Below are 26,951 nucleotides of genomic sequence, written 5' to 3' on the forward strand. Positions count from 1 at the left end.
TCTTTCTTGATGACATCTTTGCTTTCTGTCAAGAAAGATATCCCAGGCTCTTATAAAGTTCACACCCAGACATGGAATCCATCATTTGTCCATGAATGTTTAGTTCTTCTTAGTGGAAAATGATATTTAGAGATGACAAATACCATTTAAATTAGGAATTAAGACTTCTCGTTGCTATCGAGTTATCATTGTTTCTTGGTTGTTTTGGGTGACAAAGCTTTTTTTAAGAGAAAACAATCATAAGTTTATATTTCCAAATCAAATTTAAGATCACTTAATTTTTACTTGATTTCTTTCATTTGATATTTATGTCTATTTTCTCTTATTCTGAAAAGTTTTATTTCTAATGACATTAGAATAATTACTTATTGATTTTAGCCTAGGATATGCCTATAATAGTGATGGGGTTCAGGATGTGCTACCCCAAAACATGGCCCTTTGGCATTTGAGAAAATAGCAGAAGCAGAAAGGTCTCTCTCACCTTCCTCTTGCCCCTTTTCCCCTGAAGTAAGCCATAAAGCTTAGCCGACCTAGGTCATAAGACCTTAATTCTAGAAGTAACCTCCCTATACTCAGGGAAAAGGAACATCCTCATCCTCAAAGACACGGAGACACCAAGAAGAATCTGAACAGATAGGCCTTGCTAAATTCTCCCCAGATTATTACCATTAGATTATACCATCTTGTCCTTCAATCATATTTTTTCAGAGCTATCCACTTCATTAAGCTTAGAAGAAAAATATACAGATTTCCCTGTTTCTTTGGGTCTTCATTTCTGAAGGCTCCTGTGACATAAACTTACATTAAATAAATATGTATGCTTTTCTCTTGTTAATCTGTTATTATAGAAGTCTCAGCCATGAACCTAGTGATGGGTGAGAAAAGTAAGTCTTTTCTCCCCATAATAGATCCAAAATAATAATGGTAATACTGCTAGTATTGGTAAGACTATTAAGTACACTTTATTTTCCCTCATTTCTTTATCACAAAAGGTAACACATTAAAAATATTGTCCTGCATTTGGCTTTTTTTCAGTTAACAATATATTTTGGTGATCACTCCATGTCATTACACAGAGAGATCACATTTCTTTTTACAGTTGTGTATTACTCCCTTGTGTGAATTTATATGAACTATTTTTAATGTTTCTGACACAAATTTCACATTATTTCTCGTATTATTATCTGTTGATTGCTGGAGATGATCTACCATAATTCCTAATAATTTGGCTGAATTTAATAAAGACAGAATGCAAAGATTAGGAAAAAGTGCAAACTCGCAACTAAACATAGTGGTTTGAATTCATACCACTTGAGAAAAGAAAAAGGACCCCAAAAATGTTGTGGGTGGAGAAGCTAGACTGAAATGATTAGTCACCCATAATTTTACTGCTAATTAAAAAATGGCTACCATTTGTCTTAACACAGATTCCCTGGAAAAAGAACCTGAAGCAAAAGCAGAGGGGCCTGCAGTATGTGCAATCCCAGGAAAATGAAAGTGAGGGAAACAAGGAGAGTAAATAAGTGGAGCATTTTTCTGAGCTGGTCTCAGCTTCACAACAAACATCGCTGGTTTCATAATGGTGGAAGCATGCTCCGTGGGACTTCCTGCACTTCTGGATTGTGTCACCTGATCCTTGCAAGAAGTCACTGGAGAAACCAAAGGCTCTGTTAGTCCATTTAAGCTGGTGGGCAGGCACAAGGGTCTCTTCTTGTCAGTGAGCTTCAGGTGTGGGGGCTCCTTCTGTGGTGGCGGTAGGCAGCAGCAGTGGGCATGCTTCAGGATGGCAGGAATGGCTTCTGCCACTGTGAAGCTGAACAGGCTGCTGAAGTCGGTCCAACCAAGTTGATCTGGAGTGGTGTATAAATTGGGTCTGATGCACAGTTCAAAATGAAATCATCTAAGTCTTTTGTCCTTAGTCAGAAACCTTTGGTAACAGAAATTATTATTTCAGACACAGAGTTAGAAAACATCTTAAGAAGTCATCTAATACTTTTCCTTACTTTAAACAAGACCATAAATTATTTAACTTTTGAAAATTCTGAAGGATATTTTATAATATCCCCTTGGTAGCCCATTCTAATATCTAAACATAGCAATTTAAACCTTAAAATAAATCAAGCTATTCTATTTTAGCATACTATGACATACATGCGGAGTTGCCTAAGCTAATAAAAATACTGGCCATTTAGAAATTCTAAGACTTATGATAATTAGAGAGTGGTAAAGAAAAATTACCCTGAACTTGGTCTGGGACATGTCTTTTATATGATGAAATTCATAATCTCCTTTTAGGAAAAAATGAACATTTCTTATAAAATGTATTATCAGTATCATGAGAAATTCTAATAAAATTAAATATTCTGAGAAACTAACTTCTCATTCTTTCAGTTGGTTGTCAGTCAAAAGTTGGATAGTTTTTAAGCCAATTTTTTTTTTATTACTGTAACTAGTTTCCCTCCCCTTTCTTTTTTTACTAAATGTTCTTAATTTGAGTGAATCTTTGATATGGCTTGTTTTAGGTCTCTTGTGGCAATTTTGAAATGAAACTTAAATATATGCTTATAATTAAATTATCGAAAAGTTTTTTTTAACCCAATGTGAGGTTCAGATATTAAATATTTGTAAATATTGTTGTGATAGTAGACATGACTCATTCTTTTCCCTTAATGATAATAATTCTCCGTGTGTGTGTGTGTGTATGTGTGTACCCTACATTCTGTCTCATTCTATGATTCGTACATTATAGTGGCAATAATCTTAGGAGTCTGTCTTAGTGCATTTTATGCTGCTATAAAAGAACACTACAGACTGGGTAATTTATAATGAATACAAATTTATTTGGCTCATTGTTCTGGAAGCTGAGAAGTCCAAGAGCATGGCACTGGCTTTTGGTGAGGGCTTTCATGCTGTATCATCTCATGGCGGAAGGTGGGAAGGGCAAGAGAGGGTGACAGCAAGAGCAAGAAGGGGCTGAATTCATTTTTATAACAAAGCCACTCGTGATAACTAACCCACTCCCCCAATGAGGACTTAGTCACCTCTTAAAGTTCCCATCCCTCAGTACTGTTGCATTGGTAATTAAGTTTCCAATATATAAATTTTGGGGTCTATCAGAGAAAAAAGTTCTGTTCAAAGGCCACAGAACGCAAACCAGTATGAGCCAGATTCCTTGACATGTCATGCTATTAATATACAGTAGTCCTCCCTTATCCTTGGGGGATACATTCCAAGACCCCCAGTTGATACCTGAAACTGTGGATAGTACCCAATCCTGTTTTTTCAATTTGGTAACTGAGACAGCTGCTAAGTGACTAACAGGTAGTGTCCACAGCGTGGATATGCTGAATGAAGAGATGATTCATGTCCAGGGTGAGACAGAGCAAGATTTCATCACACTAATCAGAGTGGTGTGCAATTGAAAACTTATGCATTGTTTATTTCTAGAATTTTCCATTTATTATTTTTGGACCATAATTGACCTTGGGTAACTGAAACTGTGGAAAGTGAAACCAAGGATAAGGGGAGACTGTAGTACTTCACATATATTAATTACATTTATGTAGAAGAAAGGAAGGAGAGAAGGAAGAAGATAGTTCATGCAATCTCCCCTCTCCCTCCCACTGGCTAAATCATTATCTATATACTAAGAATGTAGGTGCTCACTACATAATTTTTGAATAAATGAATGAATGACCACCCTTCTAGGACTATTAGATACGCTATTGCTTGAAGGCAAAGAGAGTAGATATCTCCAGATTTCTTCCTGTTCTATAATTCTATGGTTTCTTTGACTACTAAAAGCTGACTAGGTTGCAAATTTGTTTTAAAGTCTGAAAACCAAAATGTTTTCGGATGAAAGGCAGGGAGCAAACACTCCTCAATGTGTCCACTTTAGCACCAGGGAAGCCTAACAAATATCAATATCATTATCAATAACATCATGTAAACATCATTACATGGATAAATAATGTATATTCATAAAAACTGTGTATACCAACAGCACTAACTTGTGGCTGGAACAAAAACCTTAACTGAGCCAAAGTATACTTGATCCCATATTAGCCACCTTGTTTTCAGTTGTGCACATACGAACGCCAGCAACTGCCTTTCTGATGCAGAGTTTCTTGTACGGATAAGGAAAAAACTGCTGAAGTCATGAGGCTGCTCCAGGCAGAGCCCTCATGTGAGTCATATGAAAGCTTCATAATGCTGACCTCTGGCAAAAAGGAGTGAGCGAGGACAGGAGATGCAGAGGGGGAGAGGTTCAAGTGCGGGTTTCCTCCTTGAACCTAGAAGATTATGGGTCAAGAGCTGTGTGCAAAGACTCTACAGCCTGGATGCAGCTGCTACCGCTGTTCGGAAGGAGGCGAGGCACATGGCTGTCGGAGGAGTCAGCCTGTGACAACGGAGCCTCCGTTTGAGGTATTTGTATCCCAGGAGGAGCATCGTTCTATATTCACAAACCAAGGAGTGCAGACACTCCCTTTCTGTAGCGGGGTCTGATTCTTATGCAGTAGGTCTAAACTGATAAAATAAAAATTCTATTAAAGTCACAGAGAACTTATGGCTGTAGTTATCAAATTTGGGGATTTTCTTGTAAACCAAAAGGGAAAAATATTCCTTGGCTTTCGGCTGCATGAAACTCACTAGAGTTGAAGTTGAGAAAGTAGCTCTTAGAATCTCTGAGGTACTAAGTTACAGAGCTGAACCTCAAAAGACAAGCTGCAGTATTGGTTGGTATGCTGTGGATTCAAAATTTTGATAATTAGCCCATTATTATTAGCAATGCCATACTAGAAGATTATTCCCCTGAAGCAGTAAATTAAGTGGACATGAAAAAAGCCTGAACTGAACAGAGAAAAATTGGAAAACATTCATCAAAGAGATTTAGGTTAATCTAAGTGTTAAAGACATATTTTTAGGTGAAGAAGGATTGTAATATTTCAGTAGTTCATACGGGTATGGTCTTTTTCTTTTTTAGGGGGGGTGGGGATCTGACTTTCAAGAAAGGTGCCTTTTGGGGGTATAGGGAGCTTAGAAAACATTTGAAGAGTGAATATCAGGCAAATAAAAAAATGGCTTTGCCAGCCACTGAATCTTGACCTTGCATAAATTTTATTCTTGCTCTTTCTTTTTTCTCTAGCTAACAGACCTAAAAGAAGCATCATGTTCTATGACTTCATTTCACCCCAGGGGACTTCAGGCTGTCCATGCCCGGAAGTTCAAGAGTAAAAGGCCACGGAGTAACAGTGATTCTTTTCAGGAAGAGGATCTGAGACCGGATTTTCAGTGGGTGAGTGAGCAGCTGATGTTGATCAAGAAGAATTTAATGTGTGCTTGTCTAGGGAGGCTGGCTTGTCTTATTACTGAGCAGGCCTTCCCGAATACACTCAGGCAATGCTGTCTGATTTCCCCAGCGGAAAAAAAGTCAAGGCTAAAAAAAGGGCTTTCTTTCTTCCCTACCCCCTCCCCTCCCTATTCCCCTTAAGCAGAGGAAGAGCCTCCCTTTTGGAGCAGCCTCGTCTTACTTGAACTTGGAGAAGCTGGGTGAAGGCTCCTATGCTACAGTTTACAAGGGCATTAGCAGGTGAGTGACTCATAGCTGGGACAGACTTTAAAGATAAAGATCCCACCCCTTCATTTTACATCATGAAGCCAGGAGAGACATCACTCAAGTTCACAGCATTTGGAACCTGTGCAAAACACTATGGCCATTAGGGAGAGAGAGGTGATGATTTAAATAACCTTGAAAGAAAAACTATCCTGCCCTGCCTCAGTTAAAATCAGCCCACTAAACTGTTTCTCAGCCTTTCCCTCTCTTTTACTCAAATCAAAGAAAGCAGGTTTTCCCTACTATTGACTACTGCTCTTCAGCCTGGTGGGAAGCACAGGTAGTAAGGTATCTCTGAAGGGTTTCTCATATCCCTCCCTAAATCCCAGCGATGGTGGTTTGCAATGGCAGCCTCCTGAGTTCGTTGTTTCATTCTTCTACCTTGCCTTCATAGAAGAAACCGAAGCTGGTTTCTGCAAAGTATGGGATATGCGAAAAATGATAAATCCTGAGTTTTCTGCTCTTGCAAAATATACAAAATGGCTGGAGAATAAAAATACTGCTTATCCAAAAGCCAAGTACCCATTTTAGTAAACAACAACTTTATTAAATATATATGAAATATCCACGAATTGCACTGCCTTTTAGTTAAGTTGGGAAAGGTAGTATATCTTATTTCTTTAATTTATGCTATTCGAAGGGAGAAAAATAATGGCTTGATAGTGGTTAAATGTTAATTTTTTAAATGTAATATTAATACTACAAGACTCAATAGTTATTTATCTTAGTATTTGTTATTTTTATTTGTTAAAACAGGGTTGTAGGGGAAATACAATTTTAAATACAGTATGTTGTACAGAAACAGGATTTAATTTACTTCCATAGACTATCATAGGAACTGAGAATATAAAAGATTTCCTTCAAGGAACTCAGCCTAGTAATAGGATGAAAAGTGCATTAGAATTACTTGTCTAAGTGCATAGAGATATAAGTAGAAGTATATTCCTTGCAGCAAGATATAACAGGGAAAAAAAAAAAGCTGGTCACAAATATCCATTAATGGAGGATAGGGTAAATAATCACCATACCAGGAAATAGTATGCAGCCATCTAAAGTATAAAGTAGATAAACTATTATGAAAAGACGTCCAGTATTTTAAGAAAAAAAAAGCAAGTCACAGAACAATATTTACCTATGATCCTATTTAGAAAAAAGCACTCAGATGTACTGTACACCTATAAATTTGTATGTACATAAAGAGCCTGGGAAAACACAGAAGAGATTAGTTTCTTCTAGTGGTTGAAACTGGGGTGGGGAAGGGAGAATCACTTAAACTTTTCACTTTATTACCTTCCACAAAGTCATTACATTCATAATGTAAAAACGAGTTTTAAAATACCATAAGGCATTTGATAAATTCAACATCAATTGCTAGTTTTTAAAACTCTAAGAAAAATAGGAATGTAATGATAATTCCTCATTATAATGTAGAATATTTCGAATCAATAGCACACAAACTTTTTTGTTAAATACTAAAGACATACAGTTAAGTTAGAAATAGGACAAGAATGTCCATTATCATTATCATTTTTGTGAAAAATTATAGAAGTTCTAGCGAATGCAATGAGAAAAAAAAAAACCTGAATATCATTTTTGTGGATTGTAGGATTGTGTACCTAAACGCCCAAGAGAATCATCTAATAAACTATTAGAAGTAGTAAGATAGAAAAATAAGGTGATCAGTTACTAAATCAATACATACTTATCACAAGTTGTATTATGTGTTAGCAATAATTATTTAGAAAATATAGTAGGGGAAATTACTCTCACAATAGCAACAAAAATATAACTGTTAGCATTAAAAAAGAGTAAGGATTTATATAAAGCTTTACTAAGGGACATTAAAAACTTAAAGAGTCAGACAGGCATTCATTCATTCTACTAATATTTATTAAATTTTCTATTTTATAATATTTATGTGCCAGGCACTATTTTAGCCTATGAGGATACATCAGAGAACAAAAGAGACAAATATCCCTGCTCTTATAGAGTATACATCCTAGTGGGAGTGAGATAGGCAATAAACAAATTAGTAAATACTGAGTTTGTTAAAGGGTGAAAAGTGCGATAGAAAAGAATAAAACAGGGATGAGGGATAGGGAGAGCGGGCAAGGGGTGTGGATTACAATTTTAAATAGGGTGATGAGGGGAGGCCTCACTGAGAAGATCACACTTGAACAGAGAATCTGATGGAGGTAAGGAGTGAGCTGTGTGCATGTGCGGCAGAAGGCAGCTCCAGACAAAGGAAACAGCATGAACAGCATGAATCCCTGAGGCAGGAGGAGCAGCCCTGCATTGGAAGGGGAAAGTGGAAGGAGATGAGCACAGGGAACAGCTGTATGTGTGTGCACATGGGGGGAACTGTGTAGGGTCTTGTAAATGACCATCCCAAGGACTCTTTAAGTATGATATTTGAATTAGCAAAAATGTCAGTGATTCTCTAATTTAGAGTTTTGATGTATTATAAATATATTCGAAAGCTACAATAATTAAAACCATGTAGTGCAAATATAAGAAAAGACATATCAAAGAAATGAGATTTTAGGAAGTCCAGAACAGTCACAAATCCAAGTGTTAATAAGATCTAATGAATAATCATGGTGGCATTTCAAATTGGCAGGGAAAATGAGATGGTCCAATAAATGGAGTGGGACAATTGTTAGCCATTAGGAGAAAGTGAACATACAATATGAATTCCCAATGGATTAAACAGATTAATGAAAAAGAAAACATATAAGAACTAGAAGAAAAGATAAGGAGATTATTTTGGGGGGGGAGAGGGGCAGCTGGCTGGTGCAGGGATCTGAACCCTTGACTTTGGTGTTATAACTCCACGATCTACTGAGCTAACCAGCCAGCCAAGATAAGTGAATTCTGTTTAAACTTTTGGCTGGAAAGGTCTGTCTATGCATAACACTCAAGTCAGAACCTGTTAGGGAAGGCAGGAAGTTTCCATAGTGCCCCATCTATCCAAGTATGTTCCAGGGAGCCCCAGTTCTGAGACACCTTAACAGATGTTTCAACGAAATAGTGACCGTGATCAAATTGATATGGAGAACCCTAGAAGAAAATCAAATGTGATCCCTTATTATAGATGTTCTTAGCATTTTTTAAATGTCAGTGTTTACTAGACTGTCTAAGGAAGATTAAGAAGATTAAGAAAGTATAAAGCATTTTCTAAACATATTTGACTAAAACCTTCTTTTGTGTATGGAGGATGGGGTAGAATTTCACGGAGTCGTGCTCTGAATAAAATACTTTGGAAAATACTGAACATCATAAAGAATTTTAAATTCAAAATTTCAAAGACATGATAAGGCAAACAAAAGTAATTGTAAAAATTATTTTTATATATTATTTATGTTATTTTTAAATATTATGCAAAATATTTCAATAAAAATGTGGGCAAATAGGCAAATCACAAGAAAAATCATAGAAAAGACCAATAAATTTATGAAATTCAGTTCTACAAGTAAAGAAATAGAAATTAAAATTTTACCTATAAATTTTTTACCTATCAAATAGGCCAAAAAATAAAGATAAAAGCAAAAACAAAGCCACATTGATAGGGGTATGTCAAAGAGACATGGGAGTCAACTGAAAGAGCTTCTAAAGAACAAACACAAAAAGTTGAGAAACAAAATAAAGGGGTATTGAATTATAACCCAGAGAATAAAATAAATACCTGTGAGTCCACACTGATATGAATAAATGGCTCAAGAAATTAATAAACAGGAGAGAAGCAAATCTGCCATGCAGAAGAATTCCAAATAATTTATGTAGATAATCTACCCTCAAGGAAGTGGACCACGGCTTCCTACTCCTTAAGTGTGGGCTATTCATAGTGACATTTGTCCAAAAGTACAGTATGGAAAGGAAAGGGGAAAGTGACTTTACAGAGGAGAAACCTGACAAATGCTACATCAGACAGGGGATTAAGGACAACATCAAAAGTTATATTTAAGATGGCATATACCTTTAATATGATGTGATGAAGATAGCACTTTACCTCCTCAAACCCATAACCCCAGGCTAACCATAAGAAAAATATCAGAAAAATTCCAAAAGAGGAGCATCCTACAAAATACTTGACTGGTACTCCTCAAAACTGTCAGGGTCACCAAAAACAAGGAAAGTCTAGGAATCTGTCACAGCTAAGGGGAGCATAAGGAGAAATGACAACCAAATGTAATCCTGGATGAGATCCTGGACAATAGAAAGGACATCAGGTAAAAACTAAAGAAATCCTTTAATTAATAATAATGTACCAATATTGGTTCATTAATTATAACAAATGTGCCTTACAATGTAAGATGTTAACCACAGAAGAAACTGGATGTGAGGTATATGGGAACTTTCTGTATTATCGTCTCAATTTTTCTGTAAATCTAAAACTGTTCTTAAAAATGAAGTCTAAAAAAACAAAAACAAAAACAAAACCCTGCTGCACTGTTGGTGAAGAAGTGCTGGAATGGCCACCCTCATGACCATTAGTGGTACAATCACTCTGTGGGACAATTTGGGAACATGAGTTCAAATCAATAACAATGTGTGCACCGCATATTGTTTGATTTAGCTATTCTACCTCTATCCTAAGGAAATAATTGGGGCTGTGTGAAAAGATTTAGCTACAACTATAATCATCACAGTATTTTTATAACAGCCAAAAGCTAGAAACAATTTAAAAGAATTTGGAATTGGCTGAACATATTGTAGTATATTTAAATGAGGAAATACTATGTCATTATTAAATATCACATTGTACAAGAATGAATGATAAGAGAAAATGTTAGATAGAGGAAAAACAGGTTACTAACAATATGATATGAATTACTGTATTAAAAGGCAATATATTTACACCTGCATTAAAATCTTCCGTTCTTCGCACTTAGCTTATATCATGAACAAAAGGATCAATAAAGGGAGAGTCGGAGGAGATGTGGAGAGAAAGAGGATGGTGTGGCCTGGGTTGATCAGATAGCACTTAAGAGGCCATTGTAAGAATTTTACTTTTACTCTGAGTTAACTGTGGAGATATAGTAAGTTTTGAACAGAGAAGTAACTTGTCTTGACTTTCATTTAAAAAGGATGCTCCCAGCTACTCTGTTGAGAGCAGACAGTAGGAGCACAAGTGTACAAGCAGGGAGACTGTTTGGAGACCACTACAATAAATCAGGTGAAAAAGTGAGAATGGCCCAAATAAGTGCACAGAGGGAAATAAAAGGAACAATACTCATCAAACTATTATCAGGATGAATCGGTAGGGTGTTTTCTTTGTGCTTTTCTGTATTCTCCAAATTTTCTGTGGTGAACATGTTATCACTTTAATAAAGAGAAAAATGTTTTGGATATATATTTTATATATTAAACTTTTTATTTTGAGAAAATTATAGATTTATATGCTGGAATATATGTTGAAGGAAAACTACTTTTGTTGAGCCATCCTTAGTATAAATTGCTGTTTTGAACCATCTCGATAAGTGTGTGCCCTTCTCGTCTCCCCACTCTTTTAGGATAAATGGACAATTAGTGGCTTTAAAAGTCATCAGCATGAATGCAGAGGAAGGAGTCCCATTTACAGCTATCCGGGAAGGTAAGAACAGTAAAAATTAACCCAAGAGATCTGTTTTGAGTCCTTGATTTGGTAAAAAATGTGTTGTGTTTGTTCATTCAGCTCTAGTTTTTGATATTTCTAGAAGTAATATTATAATTTTAATTTTATTCTTCATAGTAGTTTTTCAAGAGTATTACACTATTATTTTATTATTTATTCTTGATGAAATTAAGATTCAAAACTGTTATATCACTTGACCAAAAATATGAACTCAGTAAGCATTTGCTAATACTTTCCATATGTTTGGTTTCATGCAGAGTGCTAAGGCTATACCTATACAACCCCAGAAAATTCCTGTAAAAGAGAAAATAAATTTAATCATGCAAGTTCTTAGTGGCAATTTGCCTGAACATAATATATTGTTTAGATAGCACTTAAAAGCACTTCCGGAAGGCATGCATTTTCAGTGTTGTGCCTGTATTTACTTTGTACCCTGAGCAGTATAGCTAGTGGGTGAGGAACCTGATATCAGATGGACTTGTGTTTGCATTGGAGGTCTAACAAATACTAGTGATATAAGTTGGGTAGATTACCTATCTAAGCCTCCATTTATTGCAGAGGGAGGATAATAATAGTACTTATTTCATGAAGTTGTCATGAGGATTAAATGAGGAATATGCACACAAAACACTTAGCAGAGTCCATTTTCAGAGTTCAACAAATGTTGGCTATTATTATTCTATTCCCTTGCTGCTGTCTTGTTCATCATCAAGATAACTAATAATTTACAATATAAAAATCAAGAAGCCAACATAGTGAAAATAAATCATGAAAAATGCAATTTAGCAACCTTTTTTACATGAGTCATTTGAAATAAAATGATGGTAGGATTGCTATCCATTTTAGCAACAAACAAACAAAACAGAAAAATGGCAGTTCCCTGGCCTCACTTTCTTCCCCTTCTAATTACTTATCTTCTATTCTTTACTGAGCATATACTATACGCAAAGCATATTGCTGGGTGTTTTGAAGGTTAAGAACAGAAAGCCCCATACTTTGTTCTCTGTTATTTTCAGTTTTAACAGAGCAGATGGTTCAAGTTACAAGTGTATAAAAGACGTAAACTAAGATGAGAATGAGTTAGTCTCAGTGTGGCTAATGGAGTTAGATTTTGAACAGAGCTCGGAAGGATGAGTTATGCAAACAGGTATGGAAAAAGCTATTCAGAAAATGAGTCTATAACTGAATTTGATGCCATTTTGAAAAGTCTTTTAGTGCCCCTGGGAAAGACATAATTTTAAATTGAAGTAGAAGGGCCAAATGGCCATCAGTTTAACTGAGGCCTCGTCCTGGTATGATCAGGTGCATTCTGGGAGAAAGCATGGTTTTAAGTGTTTAATATAATGGAAGCTGCATTTACTAATGTATTTACTAGAGGTCCCCATGAAAGGATGATCACATTTGGAAAGAGATCTATAGATAGGCTGAAAAATATTTTTGAACATAACAGAAATCCCCAGGTCACCCACATAAGGGGAGGGTCTCTAGGCCCAGGTTCACCTCGTTTTCCTGGTGTTGTCTTTGTGAGCTTGAGTTTGCCTATTGCTTAAGGCTGGCTTTGCTCAGATTTTGCCCACAGCCAAGTTTTTCAGGTTGACATTTGACTGTAACAGTGAAAGCTTTTGCCAGTTTTGCTAACAGATGGTTCTCAGCATGGTTCAGGAAAGTTGGATCTGTGTCGTTATGTATGCTAAATGTTTCTTTCATTGCATATTTGCCGACGAATTGCCTCTTCATCGCAGTTGTTTACAGTTATATTTCATATTCAACTGTGGACTTTCTTGGTTTGTTTTGTGGACTTACCTTACTGAATGCTTTGCTTGTATAATATTAAAAAACACAAAAGGATTTTTGACACATTGGAGGTTGTTATTCATCCCGTTTCCAACAATGAATGTTTCTTTTCACACCGGTGTAAAAGCTTGGAGCCCTTGTTAAAGGAGTCCTCTCCTCTCAAGACTTGAAGCCTAATTTGAAAACTTTGGCACTGTCCCATTTTTCCTGTAAGAACTTTAAGGATGTGAGACCAGGGAGACAGGAGGTTAAATGAGAAGGGATGGAAGGCAAAATAAGAACAGCTGGAGTTCATTAGTTAAAATCCAGGGTCACTAGCTAAAAAGGCAACTGAAAGCCATGTGCAGAAAAACCGAACAAGTAATGCAGCCTTCTTTAAAAAGCCTTGAAGCAGGAGTCACCTTTTCTGAACAGTTTGGCTGCTCTGATGATATAACAGCCAAAGATTTATTGAGTCAGATTTCACTGTATGTACGGTCTCTTTCTATGTAGGTAGAATACATGTGGCAGTTTATTAATCTGGTCATTTGGAATACTATTTGTTTTCATTTGGTGTTAACATATAATATTATGAAATTAGCAGAAGTGTGAATAGCACTAAGGAAAACATATCTTAATACATGTGCCAGGGACTTTTCATACCTATTTCAATCATCTTAACAATCTTTAGAGGTAAATATTATTATTATTCAAATATATAGCAGTGATTTAAACCAAATTTCTCTTATTCAAAAATCCATTCACTCTCTGTGCATCTGTTCTACAAATATTTTTTGAGTACCTACTATGGCCAGGCACTGTGCTGACTGCTAGATACAAAGCAGTGCACTAAAGAGATTTGTTCCTACTGCCCTCACTCCATTGCTAATTTAAAAGACCAGAGGCCTTCATTGCAACTTAGAAAATTTTCCATAATCGGCTCTAGAATTATATTTTGATTTTTTATTATTACAACTAGGAGAAATACTTTGATTTAAATTGGCTAATATTTTACATTTTTCTATAAGAACAACATTTCTTAGTTTTATTAAACTACATATCAATATCTTGGTAATATGCATTGTTTAAATATCTTTCTATAAATAGTCAATTTTTGGTTTAAACCTAGGACTCTGGCCTGTTAGCAGCATTTTTTTAGGAAGCAGTCATATAACTAACTTTTTTGAGGACCAGGCATATGATATAATCTTCCCCCGCCCCACATAATCTTTTTTTTTTTTTAAACCCTTACAGCACCTCTAGGAAGTAAAATATGTTATTTTTGTTGTAGAGATGAAGAAATCTGAGCCTCAGAGAGGTTAGGAGACTGAGCTGAGGTCACAGAGCTAGTAATCAGAGTTGTTAGGTATTAGAATCCATATCTATTCTACCTTAAATCCTTTCTACCTTATTATGATAAATTTGGAAATGCTTAACTCCAGCATATCTTCTTTAGCAACTGATGGAGTTTGGATGTGTTGTCCCCTCCAAAACTCATGTAGAAATTTGATCTCCAGTGTGGCAGTGTTGGAAACTGATTGAGTCATGGGGGCGGATCCCTCATGAATGGATTAATACTCTCCCTGGGGGAAGAGGAGTAGTGAGTGAGTTCTCGCTCTATTAGTTCCCGCAAGAGCTCGTTGCTTAAAAAGACCCTTGCACCTTCTCTCTCTCTCTTGCTTCCTCTCTCTCTTGCTTCCTCTCACCATGTGATCTGCTTGTACCTGCCGGCTGCCTGCCACTTTCCGCCATGAGCAAAAGCAGCCTGAGGCCCGTGCCAGATGCAGCTGTCCCAGAATCATAAGCCAAATAAACCTCTCTTCTTTATAAATTACCCAGTTTCAAGTATTCTGTTATAGCAACACAAAATGGACTAAAACAGCAACAGTAAAAATAAAAATTGAAGTCTGTTTTTATGCTACATTTTGTATAAGCATTAAGCAAAATGCAGAAGAAACATTTTATAGAAAACAATATATAACATTGTATATTCATCAATTCTGATTCTGTCATTGATTCTACAGCACCGGTAATTACAGCATTTAAATTAGAAACAGTTTCAGCTGAGAGTCTTTTAAGGTCATTTTCTAGAAAACATTGCAAAGTAATTATCTCCAATCCATATATGAGAAAATTGAGCCAAAAATAGGCTAAGGAACGTCCCCGAGGTCATACAATGAGGCAGAGGAGGAGTCTGATTAGAACCTTTGAGTCATTGACTTCCACAAATAGATTAGGACAGGCCTGGTTGACAAGAAGTCTGCTATTAAATGCAGTCAGATCACATTGTAAACACAGCATATTCACACATGCATAGTTACATCTTTATAAAGCAAAATATGCCAGGATAATGGTATGTGGTCAGGATTATAATTCCAAAGAAATCAGATGATAACACTTATGTGACATTTGTCTTAATATTTATCTAAATTTTTCTAGATTATTTCTTTCCTTGGAACGTGTAACTTGACTCATTAACTTGATTTGTGACTCCCAGGTCAAAGAAAATGTAACGTCAGGGACTACAGCTCTTTTTTATTCAATGTCCAGTGGGGATTGGGAGTGGGCTCCACTACTGACTCCTACATACACTCATTACAAGTGGTCTGGTCTTCCTTAATTACCACATGCCAGGCCTGTACTAGTGCTGGAGATGTGAAGACAAGGACAGGTTCAACTCATGCCCTTAAGGAGCTTACAGCTTAGAGAGTGATTTGACAACCAGGCATTCACCACATCCCTGAGACTTTGAGAGTCAGCTTTGCTCTTCCTTGTCATCATCATATTTTATATTTTCTTCTAAATAAAGCAGAACAGTATAGAGCAACATCAAAACATTATGACCCATTGCACTTGCAAAGCATCATTTTCCTAAAACTTTAATAAATCTCAAACCCCAATGAAGTTAACAAAAACCAGAAATTAAATATTCTTATATTATTGTGAGATAAAAATATTTTTTTCTAAATTATTAAATATCTTACATATATAAAAATTGAATTAAATTCCATTTAATTTTCTGTCAGTTGGCTATACTAAGTAACTTTTGGACATTTAAAATAAAGGAGGAAATACTTTACATTTTTTGAACAAGCTGTACAAAGATCAGTCATGGGTCATTTTCCCTGATCTTTGAAATTATGTTGTTTTCTTCAGGTTATCTCTTTGACACCTTGGGTGTTCTCATGATCATACCAAGTTAATGTATGTAAAATTCTTACAATACCTGGCATGTCTTAAATACTCAATGAGTGTTAGCTATTATCATTGTCATCATTATAAAATCATTTTAGAAGCAGTCAAAGAAATTTCATTGTGACTTATCTGCAGCTTTAAAGACCCCCCAATTTATTATCTTGTCTTTTCTTTCAAGAAAAACAGAAATAAGTATACTGATGGAGTTTGGATATGTTGGCCCCTCCAAAACTCATGTGGAAATTTGAGCCCCAATGTGGCAGTGTTGGAAACTGATTGAGTCATGGGGACAGATCCCTCATGAATGGATTAATGCTCTCCCTGGGGGAAGGGGAATTAATGAGTTAGTTCTTGCTCTATTAGTTCCTGTGAGAGCTCGTTGCTTAAAAAGACCCTGGCACCTTCTCTCTCTCTCTTGCTTCCTCTCATCATGTGATCTGCTCGTAACTGCCGGCTGCCTGCCACTTTTCTGCCATGAGTGGAAGCAGCCTGAGGCCCATGCCATATGCAACCATCCCAGAATTGTAAGCCAAATAAACCTCTCTTCTTTATAAATTACACAGTCTCAGGTATTCTGTTATAGCAACACAAAACGGACTAAAACAGAAAATTGGTACTGAGGAGTGGGATGTTGCTATACAGATACCTGAAAATGTGGATGCATCTTTGGAGCTGGATAATGGGCAAAGGTTGGAGGAGTTTGGAGGACTTAGAAGATGACAGAAAGACAAGGGAAAGTTTGGAATATCTTAGAGACTTATGTGGTGATGAGCAGAATGCAGATAGAAATGTGGACAGTAAAGGCCATGCAGATGATGAGGTCTCAGATAGAAATGAGGAACTTAATTGGGAATTGGACAAAAGATCACCCTTGCTACACCATAGCAAGGAACCTGGCTGCATTTTGTCCATGCCCTTGGACTTTGTGGAAGTTGGAACTTAAGAGTTCTGAACCAGAGCATTAGGCCAAAGAAATTTCTAAGCAGCAAAGCATTAAGGAAGCTGCGTGGTCACTTTTAAGAGCCTAGTCTGAGTTATGGCTGCAAAATCATGATATAAAGCCAGGATTTAAAAGGGAAGCAGAGTGTAAAGATTTGGAAAATTTGCAGCCTGGCCATGGGTAAAGAAGCGAGAGAAGTGGAGAGCTGGAGAACAATGCAAGGTGAAGCAGATAAACTGGTTGCTAAAGACATTATCTTGGCAGGCAGCCAGATGCTAATAGCGGAGACAATGAGAGGAAAGCCTTGCAGGCATTTCAGAAGTCTGGAAGGGTGCCCCACCCATCACAGACCCTGAGGCCTAGAAGGACTGAGTTATCCTGGTGGACAAACCTGTGGCGCAGCTGTCCTCGGGATCCTGTTCCCTGCATCCCAGCTGCTCCAGCTGGAGTGGCCCCAAGTGTGGTTTGTGCAACAGCCCTGGAGAGTAGAGGCCCGAAACCTCAGTGGCATCCACATTGTGTTGTCTGCAGGCCTGCAGGACACGAGAGCAGTGGAGGCATGGCAGCCTCCCCCCAGATTCCAGAGGATGTATGGAAAAGCCTGGTGGCCCAGGCAGAGACCTGCTGCAGGGACAGAGCCACTGCAGAGGCCGTCTACAAGAGCAATGCCAAGCAGGAAAGTGGGGTTGGAGCCCCCACAGGGAGCCCCCACCAGGGAAATGTCTAGTAGAGCCAAGGTAGCGGGACCACCATGGAGACCCGAGACTTATGGAGCTACCAGAGTGGAACACTGGCCTGGAAAAGCCACAGGCACCAGTGTGGCCCACTGGGCTGTGCATGGCAGAGCTGTGGGAACAAGGCTGCCTGATGCTTTAGGGGACCAGATGCCCAATTGTGCTGAGGATGCAGGACTTGGAGTCAAAGAACATTATCTTGGAGCTTTAAGACATAATGTCTGCCCTGCTGGGTTTTGGACTTGTTTGGGGCCTGTTTTTCCTTCTGGCCTATTCCTCCCTTTGGAATGGGAATGTGTACCCAATGTCTGTTCCACCGTTGTATCTTGGCAGCAGATAAATTTGGTTTTGACTTTTACAGGTTCACAGCTGGAAGGACTTTTGCATTTGGTCTCAGAGGAGACTTTGGACTTTGGACTTTTAAGTTGGTGCTAGAACAAGCTAAGACGTTTGAGACTGTTGTATTTTGTATGTGAGAGGAACATGAGTTTTGGGGGGCCAGGGGCGGAATGATGGAGTTTGGATATGTTGTCCCCTCCAAAACTCATGTGGAAATTTGAGCCCCAATGTGGCAGTGTTGGAAACTGATTGAGTCATGGGGGCAGATCCCTCATGAATGGATTAATGCTCTCCCTGGGGGAAGGGGGTTTAATGAGTGAGTTCTTCCTCTATTAGTTCCTGCGAGAGCTTATTGCTTTAAAAGACCCTGGCACCTTCTCTCTCTCTCTTGCTTGCTCTCTCTTGCTTCCTGTAGCCATGTGATCTGCTTGTGCCTGCCGGCTGCTGCCACTTTTCCACCATGAGTAGAAGCAGCCTGAGGCCCATGCCAGATGCAACCATCCCAGAATCGTAAGCCAAATAAACCTCTCTTCTTTATAAATTACACAGTCTCAGGTATTCTGTTATAGCAACACAAAACGGACTAAAACATATACTTAGTATATGTGAATTATAAAAGCAGTAATTCCACCAGAAACAGAATGCCAATTTTTGTATCTATCACCTTATCAGTTGACTTTTGTGTCCCTCAGCTGTTTAGTCTGCAGAACAGGTATCACATCCTGCTGTGAGGTTTATGAGATGTCCTTGAAATTAGAAGAAAGTAAGATCTTTTCTTTCTGGTTTAAAATCCACGTAACTGAGGTCATAGGCATTTTAGATCCATCTGGTGAATGGACCAACTGATATACCAACAATACCATGAGATAAATGTTTTGAACATCATCACCTCTTTCATGTAAATTTCTTATTTATTACTCAGCAAAATTCACAGTTCCCATATAACTATTTCAGTAGTGCATGCTGGGGGCATTAGAAAAGCATCTCTAGTAAAAGCATTAGTAGACATGGCCATAAAACACAACATTTATAATCTAATGAGGGAGACAACTAAAAGAAACAAGGAGTAAAAAGCATCTTCAACAGAAATACCCTATGCCAACTAATGATAGGTATATAAATAATATTAATTAGTGCCACTAATTCAATAATAAATATTTATTGAATACTTATGCTGGATATTATTCTAGGCACTGAGGATACAGCTATAAGCAAAAAAGATAAAAGTACCTGCTGTTGTTGGAGTTTATATTCTCAAGGGTGGAGACAGACAATAAACAAATATATGTAAGATATGTTAGGTGGTGATAAGTGCTATGAAAAAGAATAAAGCAGCGCCCAGGGACTGAGGATTGCTGGGGTGGGGTGGGGGTGCAGGGCTGCTATTTCATCTAGAGTGGTCAGGAAGCACATACCTTTGAGCAGAGACCTTAAGGCAGTGATGCAGGAAGCATGCAGAGAGCTGAGAAAGAGTGTTATAGGCAGAGCCAATGACAGGTAAAAGACCCTGGGGTGGAAATGTGTTTGGATGTGCCCAAGGAACATATAGGAGGCCAATGTGGCTGGAGCCAGGTGAGCAAGGATGGGAGTGTGTGATTACAAGTAATGGACAGGGCATGGCTGGATGGAGCAGGGACTGGGAAGGCCATTGCAAGTCCTTTGGATTTCATTCTGAGTGAGATGAGAGTCCACTGCAGGGTTTGGAACCAGGAGGGTCATGCCCTGACTTTCATTTGAGAAGGATCACAGTAACTGGCTACTTTGTGGAGGAGAAACTGTAAGAAACAAGGGACAAAGCAGGGAGCCTCGTTAGGAGGCGTATGCAATAGTTCAGCCCAGATAGGATGGTGGTGTGGCCCAGGGTGGTGGCAGAAGACATGGCTAAAAGGGATGGGTTCCGGACATGTTTTGGAGGTATTGCGAACCCATCTGCTGGTGGGTTGGATGAGGGTGTGAAAAAGAGTTGAGAGGAGTTGCCATTTACTAGTGCAGTTAATCTTCATAAAATGGATGGATAGTTTTAAAAAACTTCTGTAAAGAAATTGTGGATCGAAGATAAGACTAAGTATACAAGTATAAGTGAACAACAGAGAAATGGCAAAATGGACACTTTTTTTACTCCTACAAAACTAAAATTATCAAGAAAACTATATGAAGTAAAGGTCTATATCCACTCTTGTTAGCAGGAAGCCTCTTCCAAGCAGATATTGTTCCTTGAGCTTTTTAGTAAATGGTAGTATAGAACCATCATGATTAACAAAACATGCAATCATGATTTTGTAAATAAGCATCAGGATTTTTAGCAATATTATATTTAAGTGAGACTAAAATTGTATTAAAAATAAAATTAAAATATCTTAACAACATTCTTAGCAATTTCACCTTTACCATAGCCTTTTAAAATCTAGTTTTGGTATATGCTTTGTAGTATGTGTGTGGAGAGAGAGAGAAAGAGAGAAACTCATGAAATAATTTATAAATACACATAAAATACAGGCATTCCCAACTGATTATTAGAAGTAATTGTTTTAAATATGGAAGGAGCTGAAAACTCTAGCAAAAACATGACATAAACAAAATTTTTAAAATGTTAATCTGGGAATAGGGGTTTCATGGGGTTCAAGGTGAAAGGGAGGGGCAAGAAGTGATGGCAGGAATGTTAATTCTAATTTGCATCTGTGTAATGTTTTACATTTACCAAGCATTCCACAAATGGAAATGATTCCATCCTCTTTATCAACTCTGTGAAGTCAGAGCAGAATAGCCATTATCTCTTTTCATAAGGAGTGAATTGAGACTTGGGTTGAGATACTGTCCAGAGCTGACTCAGATAGAAAGTGACAGGACCAGGATTCATATTAGGGCTTCTGGCTCCACAGACAGTTCTCCCTTAAGGCACTCAATAAATATGTTTGATAAATTAAGTGCTTACTTTTGGCTGAGCGTTGTACTAGGTAGTGTGGCAGCATCCAAAAGAGAAAGTAAGTCACTCCCTCAAATCCCATGTAGCCTTCAAACTGGGACTAGGGAAATTAAACAGATACTCATGAAACTGTTTACTGTATTTACATAGCAACATATTTGTAGAAGTGAAATAGTAGATTTAGCCCATAAGGACTCTGGGGGGCAAAAAGTAAAAATTAGAGCATTAGTCATTAGAACAAAGGAGAGTTAAAAGGTGTGATAGAGCTCCTTTGGTGGTAAGAGGTTCCCACCTCAAACTGACTTAAGTAAAGAAAGAAATTCAGTGGCTCACTGATCTGATAGCTACAGGCTTGCAGGACACAAACAGCGTCACCAGGAATCCACGTCTCTCCATCACCCAACATTGGTTTTCTCTGTCTTAGTTTTATTCTCAGGCATGATGTCACCAGGTATTGATATATAGCCCCAGCAGCTCCTAGCTAAATCCTACAAGCTCAGCTCTCACAGTGGAAAAGAAAGCACTTCTTTTGCGATGACACCAAACAAAGTAGGATTCTCCCAGGCTTGGGTTTTGTGCTTGTCTCTGAACCAATCTCTGTGGCTAGGGAGATGCTGTGCTCTGATTGGCCAGGCCTGGGTCACATGCCTGCTCTTGGACAGAAGTTGGGTCAGCCCGGCCAGAACAGCATGGACTGAGTAAGAAGAGGGTCAGTTCCCCTGAGGAAAATAGAGGTGTCCTCACTAAAGTGAGAATGGCTGCCAGGAAGGCAAAACAACAGAGGTTCATTACAACAAGATTAGATTCCTGAAGGAGATAATTTTGTTCCCAATTTTAAGGGAGTATTTGAGTTGTTTGTTTTTAACCACGGAATTCTATTCTGGGTGAGAGCAGGTGCAGGAGATTCATGATATGCAGGCATATTCTATGGAGCACCATTTGCGCGTTTATCCTTAATCTTTCCTTTAAGTCTTCTTAAAGACTCTATATGCAGGGATGCTTTGAGCTAAAACCCATCATCTCCTTCTTGTGCCTTTTCTGGCCTTTATCCTCCTGATGCCAGGGGTCTTCCTATCTCTGGAACCCTTTATTAGTCCATTTTGTGTTGCTATAACAGAATACCGGAGACTGGGTAATTTATAAAGAACAGAGGTTTATTTGGCTCACAATTCTGGGACAGCTGCATCTGGCATGGGCCTCAGGCTGCTTCTACTCATGATGGAAAGCTGGTGGGTACAAACAGATCACATGGAGAGAGGAAGCAAGAGAGAGAGAGGGGAGGTGCCAGGATCTTTTAAACAACTAGATCTTGCAGGAACTAACAGAGTGAGAACTCACTACCCCCACTCTCCAGGGAGAGCATTAATCCATTCATGAGGGATCCACCCCCATGACTCAAACAGCTCCCAACACTGCCACATTGGGGATCAGATTTCCACATGAGTTATGGGAGAAGAATACATCCAAACTCCTTCACCCCAAAACCCATCCTTTCAAAACCCATCCTAGCCATTGCCAGCCTTTTATGGTGTCTTCTCCCCTTTTACACTGCCTTTAGTAACCTCATAATAATCTGTTACTGAAGAGGCAAGAAACAGTCCTAAGCCTTCCCCATTCCCATTCTCTTGGGGTCCTCAGATTTGGCCCTCTCCTCTTTTCAAGTTTGCATTTTCTCCTTTCCATGGAGGTTTGCAGCATTCTCTTTAAGAATTCCTTTCCATTCTCTATTATGTTTCAACAATTCTTTATCCCATGCTCTTATCCCCGACTCCCCACTAATCTCATCTACAGGCCCTGTTGACCCCTTGTGGGACTTTAAATTTCGGAGACTGGTCACATGTTGCAAAGTCCTGCTCTAGAAGGTAGAACACTCTATTTTCTGCTCCTCCAATGGCCTTTATCTCTCCAGGCCTCCTCCTCTGTAGCTCTAAAGCGCGGATGATAAGATTCCCAGAGGAGAGCATTCACAAAGTGCTGAGTGCTTTGATGAAATTGATTAGATAAATGGAAACATATTTTTTGCAACCGCTCTGGCCTGTAAGAACAATAAGTTGTATAAATTAAACAATTCTCCATTTTTGAAATAATAAAGATCCTTTGTAATTTTAAATATTATTTTGCAACAAGAGATTCTTTTCCAGCAGTAAAAAACCAGAATGCTTGTTTTGAAATGTTTAAAAAATACAAATAAATATTGCTTGATATCTTTAAAGCAACACTTTCATTATTAATGACTGATTGAACATTTTGTTTAATTTTTCTAGCTTCTCTCCTGAAGGGTTTGAAACATGCCAATATTGTGCTCCTGCATGACATAATCCACACCAAGGAGACACTGACATTTGTTTTCGAATACGTGGTGAGTTGCTCCAGCATTTTTACAATGCATGAAAAAAAGCCTGGTGGTTATATAATGAATCTGTTAATATTTTATGGCATGATGAAATTTTCATTACAATGTGGAAGGTATCATGGAAATTTTCATTATTGTGATTAGTAGAGCCTTATTGTTCTTACATCCAATTTTAGTCCTGCTTCTTTGCCCACTATTTTTGCTGTCCCTGTCCCTCTCATTAGCAATAATAAATAATGATTTTGAATTTGTCTCCTAAATAAAACTTTCAATTTTTTTTAATCTAAATTTAATCACTGTCTGAGCAGAACCCAACATTTTCATTGACAATAAAGATATAAATCACAAGATACTAAAAATTACAAGGTACTAAAGAATAACTCATTGTATATTTTTGAAAGGAAAAAAATATTCAAGTAAGCAGAGAGAAATCATAAGGTATGCGTACTTGACTTGCTTCTAAGGACACACAGAGAGTGAAAAATCCCTGGGTCATGTTCAATGCCAGTCGTTTAAAATAAGCATCTCTGTTTGTGCCAAGAAGCAGTTTCCTTCTAAGAGCAGTCAGTTAGAAAGACACACTGTGTATGACCTTAACAGTGGGGTCTCAGAAAACTTGGTTATGTTTCTTTAGCACCTTATTCTCAAAAATTCTGAACTTCATAATACCTTCTGACAGTCAAGCCTCTGGTCTGTTTTAGGACACTATCCAAGGACCACTAACTTACTCTTGTCTCTCTCCACTTTTCTATTTAGCACACAGACCTGGCCCAGTATATGTCTCAGCATCCAGGAGGGCTTCATCCTCACAATGTCAGAGTGAGTACATTAAGTGTCAGGACTCTTCTGTCTTGATCTCAGGAAGAGAATTTTGAAACAGACTGCCATCAAAAAGTGAAGTCCCGTTGTGCTAACTAAGAAGATGGACATCACTAAAAAAAAAAAAAAAAAAAGACAAGTTCCCCCTCAAGATATGGAGCAACCAATGTCTAGCTATTTTCTGAACAGCCTAACCCTGTCAGTCACTGCCATCATGCAAATGTGTCTTTAGAAGTATAAACCAATTAAGAATTATGTTGAAAGGATGGGCTGGCTGTTTAGCTCACTTGCTTAGAGCACAGCCTTATTACCCCAAGATCATGGGTTCAGTTTCCCATACCACCCACAGAAGACCAAAAATAATAATAATAAAAAAATTTTTAAATAAAGAATTGTATTAAAAGGAAAGAAGTGATGCTAGGCCATCATGAAATAAGTACCTTCTTCATGGCTGACTACTGTGGTCTATGATAAAGTTTGCATTGCTTATTGTTGTAGATCCTATTATATATATGGTACTAACTTCCATTTTCCCAGTCATTAGAATAGAAATAGTAATAAACTCTTAATTAGCTATAATTCTACATCTTTTATAAATTTTATAAACCATTTATATTTTATACTTTTCATTACCTAAGACTTAATTGACATTAGTTAATTGATTGGCTCAAAATAACCATATGAGATTTGTATATGATGTATTTATTCATTTAACTAATATTTATTTGTGTACTCATTCAAAAAATATTTGTTGAGTACTTAGTGCTACATCAAGTTGTGGGGTTTCAATAATGAATATATTGTGTTTCTTATTTTCATGAGCTTAAAGTCCAGAAAGATACGGGGACTTAGATAGGCAGTGAGAAGCAAAGTGCTAAGGACTATGGCTATGTTAACTACGAACACGATGGGAACACATGTTAAGGGGCTCTCACCCAGTCCAGGAAGGTTTGAGGACAAAGGGTGAAGGTCAGTGAAAAAAATTTTAAATACCTGTGTAGAGAATGAGATGGAGAACTAACTAGGAAAACCAAGAAGGAATGTCAGTAGTACATTAAAGACCCTGGTGAAGGTGAAGACCATTAAATGATCTGCATGGTAGTGCTTAGCAATGCAAATAGAGGAGCAGAGAAAGTAGACATTTGGGTTGATTCAGAGTTGGAATTTTGCCTAATGTGTGAAAGGAAAAGACAGGTGGGCAAGACAGTTGAGGAGTTTGTTGAGAGAGAGGTCAGTGGCTTCTAAACTGAGTCTCCTCTGAGGGAAGGAAGTTAAGATAAGCAGGAACTAGAAGTGTTGATTAATTAGAAGAACAGCTGGAAAAGGAATAACTGTGGGAAAGATAGATTTTCAGGCTTGAGTGACTCTCACATACCAGCCACTGTGCTAAATGCTTAGAAGGATAAAAAGACACAGAAGACATGATTCCTGCCCTCAAAGGACTTACAGCCAAAAACAAGAGATAAGAAATATATACTGATACTATTACAGGACATTTGCTAATAATGCCAAGCAAGAAATAAGACCTAGTACTGTAGAAGTTCAAAGAAGTAAAAGATATCTTCTGGTTTTAAGTGGTTTCAGACCTTAAAAGAAGCTCCGCATTTCAGGAGGCTGGAGTAGGGGAAGACATTACAGGGAGATAGAATGTTTTCAGCAAAGGTACAGCATAGGGAAGTAGAGGATGTACTCAAGGAAGAGGACCCCAGAGTCATGGACCTCAGAGTCAGTTTGGGTTAGAGGGACCACAGTGTTTTTCAGTCTGCAGGTTCTGACCCACTAGTGGGTCATGAAATCAATTTGGTGGTTAGCAACCAGCATTTTTAAAAATGAAATAAAGTAGAAGAGAAGAGAAAATGTTAAAGTTTAATACATTTAGAAAGAGTAAGTATTATTTTGTGCAACTTTTGTCCCAGTTGTAACTGTACTTATATTTATGTATGGATATACATTCTGGGTACACATGTACTGTGGATTTCCAATAGAAAAACTCTACAGCACTGGCCTGTTTTAACCTCTTTATTTTGTAGAAGATAAATCCAAGATTTGAGAGGACAAACATTTTGCCTGAGATATTTAGCTTTTGCCATGGCTAAATGTGATTCTTGGTTAAGATTCTTTTCCACTAGTGCCATTCTGCATTTCTGGTTCTGTTGGCCTAAAATGTGGAATACATTAGTGACATGGGGGACACAAGTCTGAGGAAATAGATTAGGTAGGTAGCTGAGAGCCTCACTTTTAACAAACGTGGACATTATTCCTTAGACAGTAGCGTCACTAAAGGGTTTTGAGTTGAAAGAGAATGACACAATCAGAAAGAAATTTATATTACTGTGGTCTGTGGGACGGATTAAAGGGAAACAGAGACTAGAGTCAGGGATACCAGTTAGGAGTTTATTGATGTGGTCTAGCCCAGGGCTCCTCAACCTTCAGTGAGCAGACGAGTGACCTGGGAATCTGACCCAGTGAGTCTAGGGTTAAGTCCCTGAGCTTCTATATCTTGAACATGATCCAAGGTGATGCAGATGCTCCAGGTTCGGCACCCAGCTTTGATTGGCAAGGATCTGGGTAAGAAGTAATAAAGGCCCAAATTATGGTAGCAACGGTAAGAATGGAAAGGAATGTGAAAAACAGTAACAAAGAAGAG

The 26,951-nt window shown here is 37.9% G+C and overlaps 1 protein-coding gene across 2 annotated transcripts in view; it reads left to right on the plus strand.

Annotated features, from left to right (window-relative positions):
• Window positions 1-4,302: 4,302 nt before the first annotated feature.
• The window catches only part of CDK15 (cyclin dependent kinase 15), an 85,493-nt gene continuing 62,844 nt past the window's right edge, over window positions 4,303-26,951 (plus strand). For both annotated transcript variants that reach the window (XM_063112066.1, XM_063112074.1), the window contains exons 1-6: window positions 4,303-4,425; window positions 5,147-5,296; window positions 5,496-5,590; window positions 11,128-11,207; window positions 23,397-23,491; window positions 24,242-24,304. In XM_063112066.1, coding sequence (XP_062968136.1) covers window positions 4,303-4,425; window positions 5,147-5,296; window positions 5,496-5,590; window positions 11,128-11,207; window positions 23,397-23,491; window positions 24,242-24,304 — 606 coding nt within the window. The remainder of the gene's footprint in view (window positions 4,426-5,146; window positions 5,297-5,495; window positions 5,591-11,127; window positions 11,208-23,396; window positions 23,492-24,241; window positions 24,305-26,951) is intronic.

Source organism: Cynocephalus volans, chromosome 1 (genome assembly GCF_027409185.1).
Source record: "Cynocephalus volans isolate mCynVol1 chromosome 1, mCynVol1.pri, whole genome shotgun sequence".
Taxonomy (NCBI): Eukaryota; Metazoa; Chordata; class Mammalia; order Dermoptera; family Cynocephalidae; genus Cynocephalus; species Cynocephalus volans.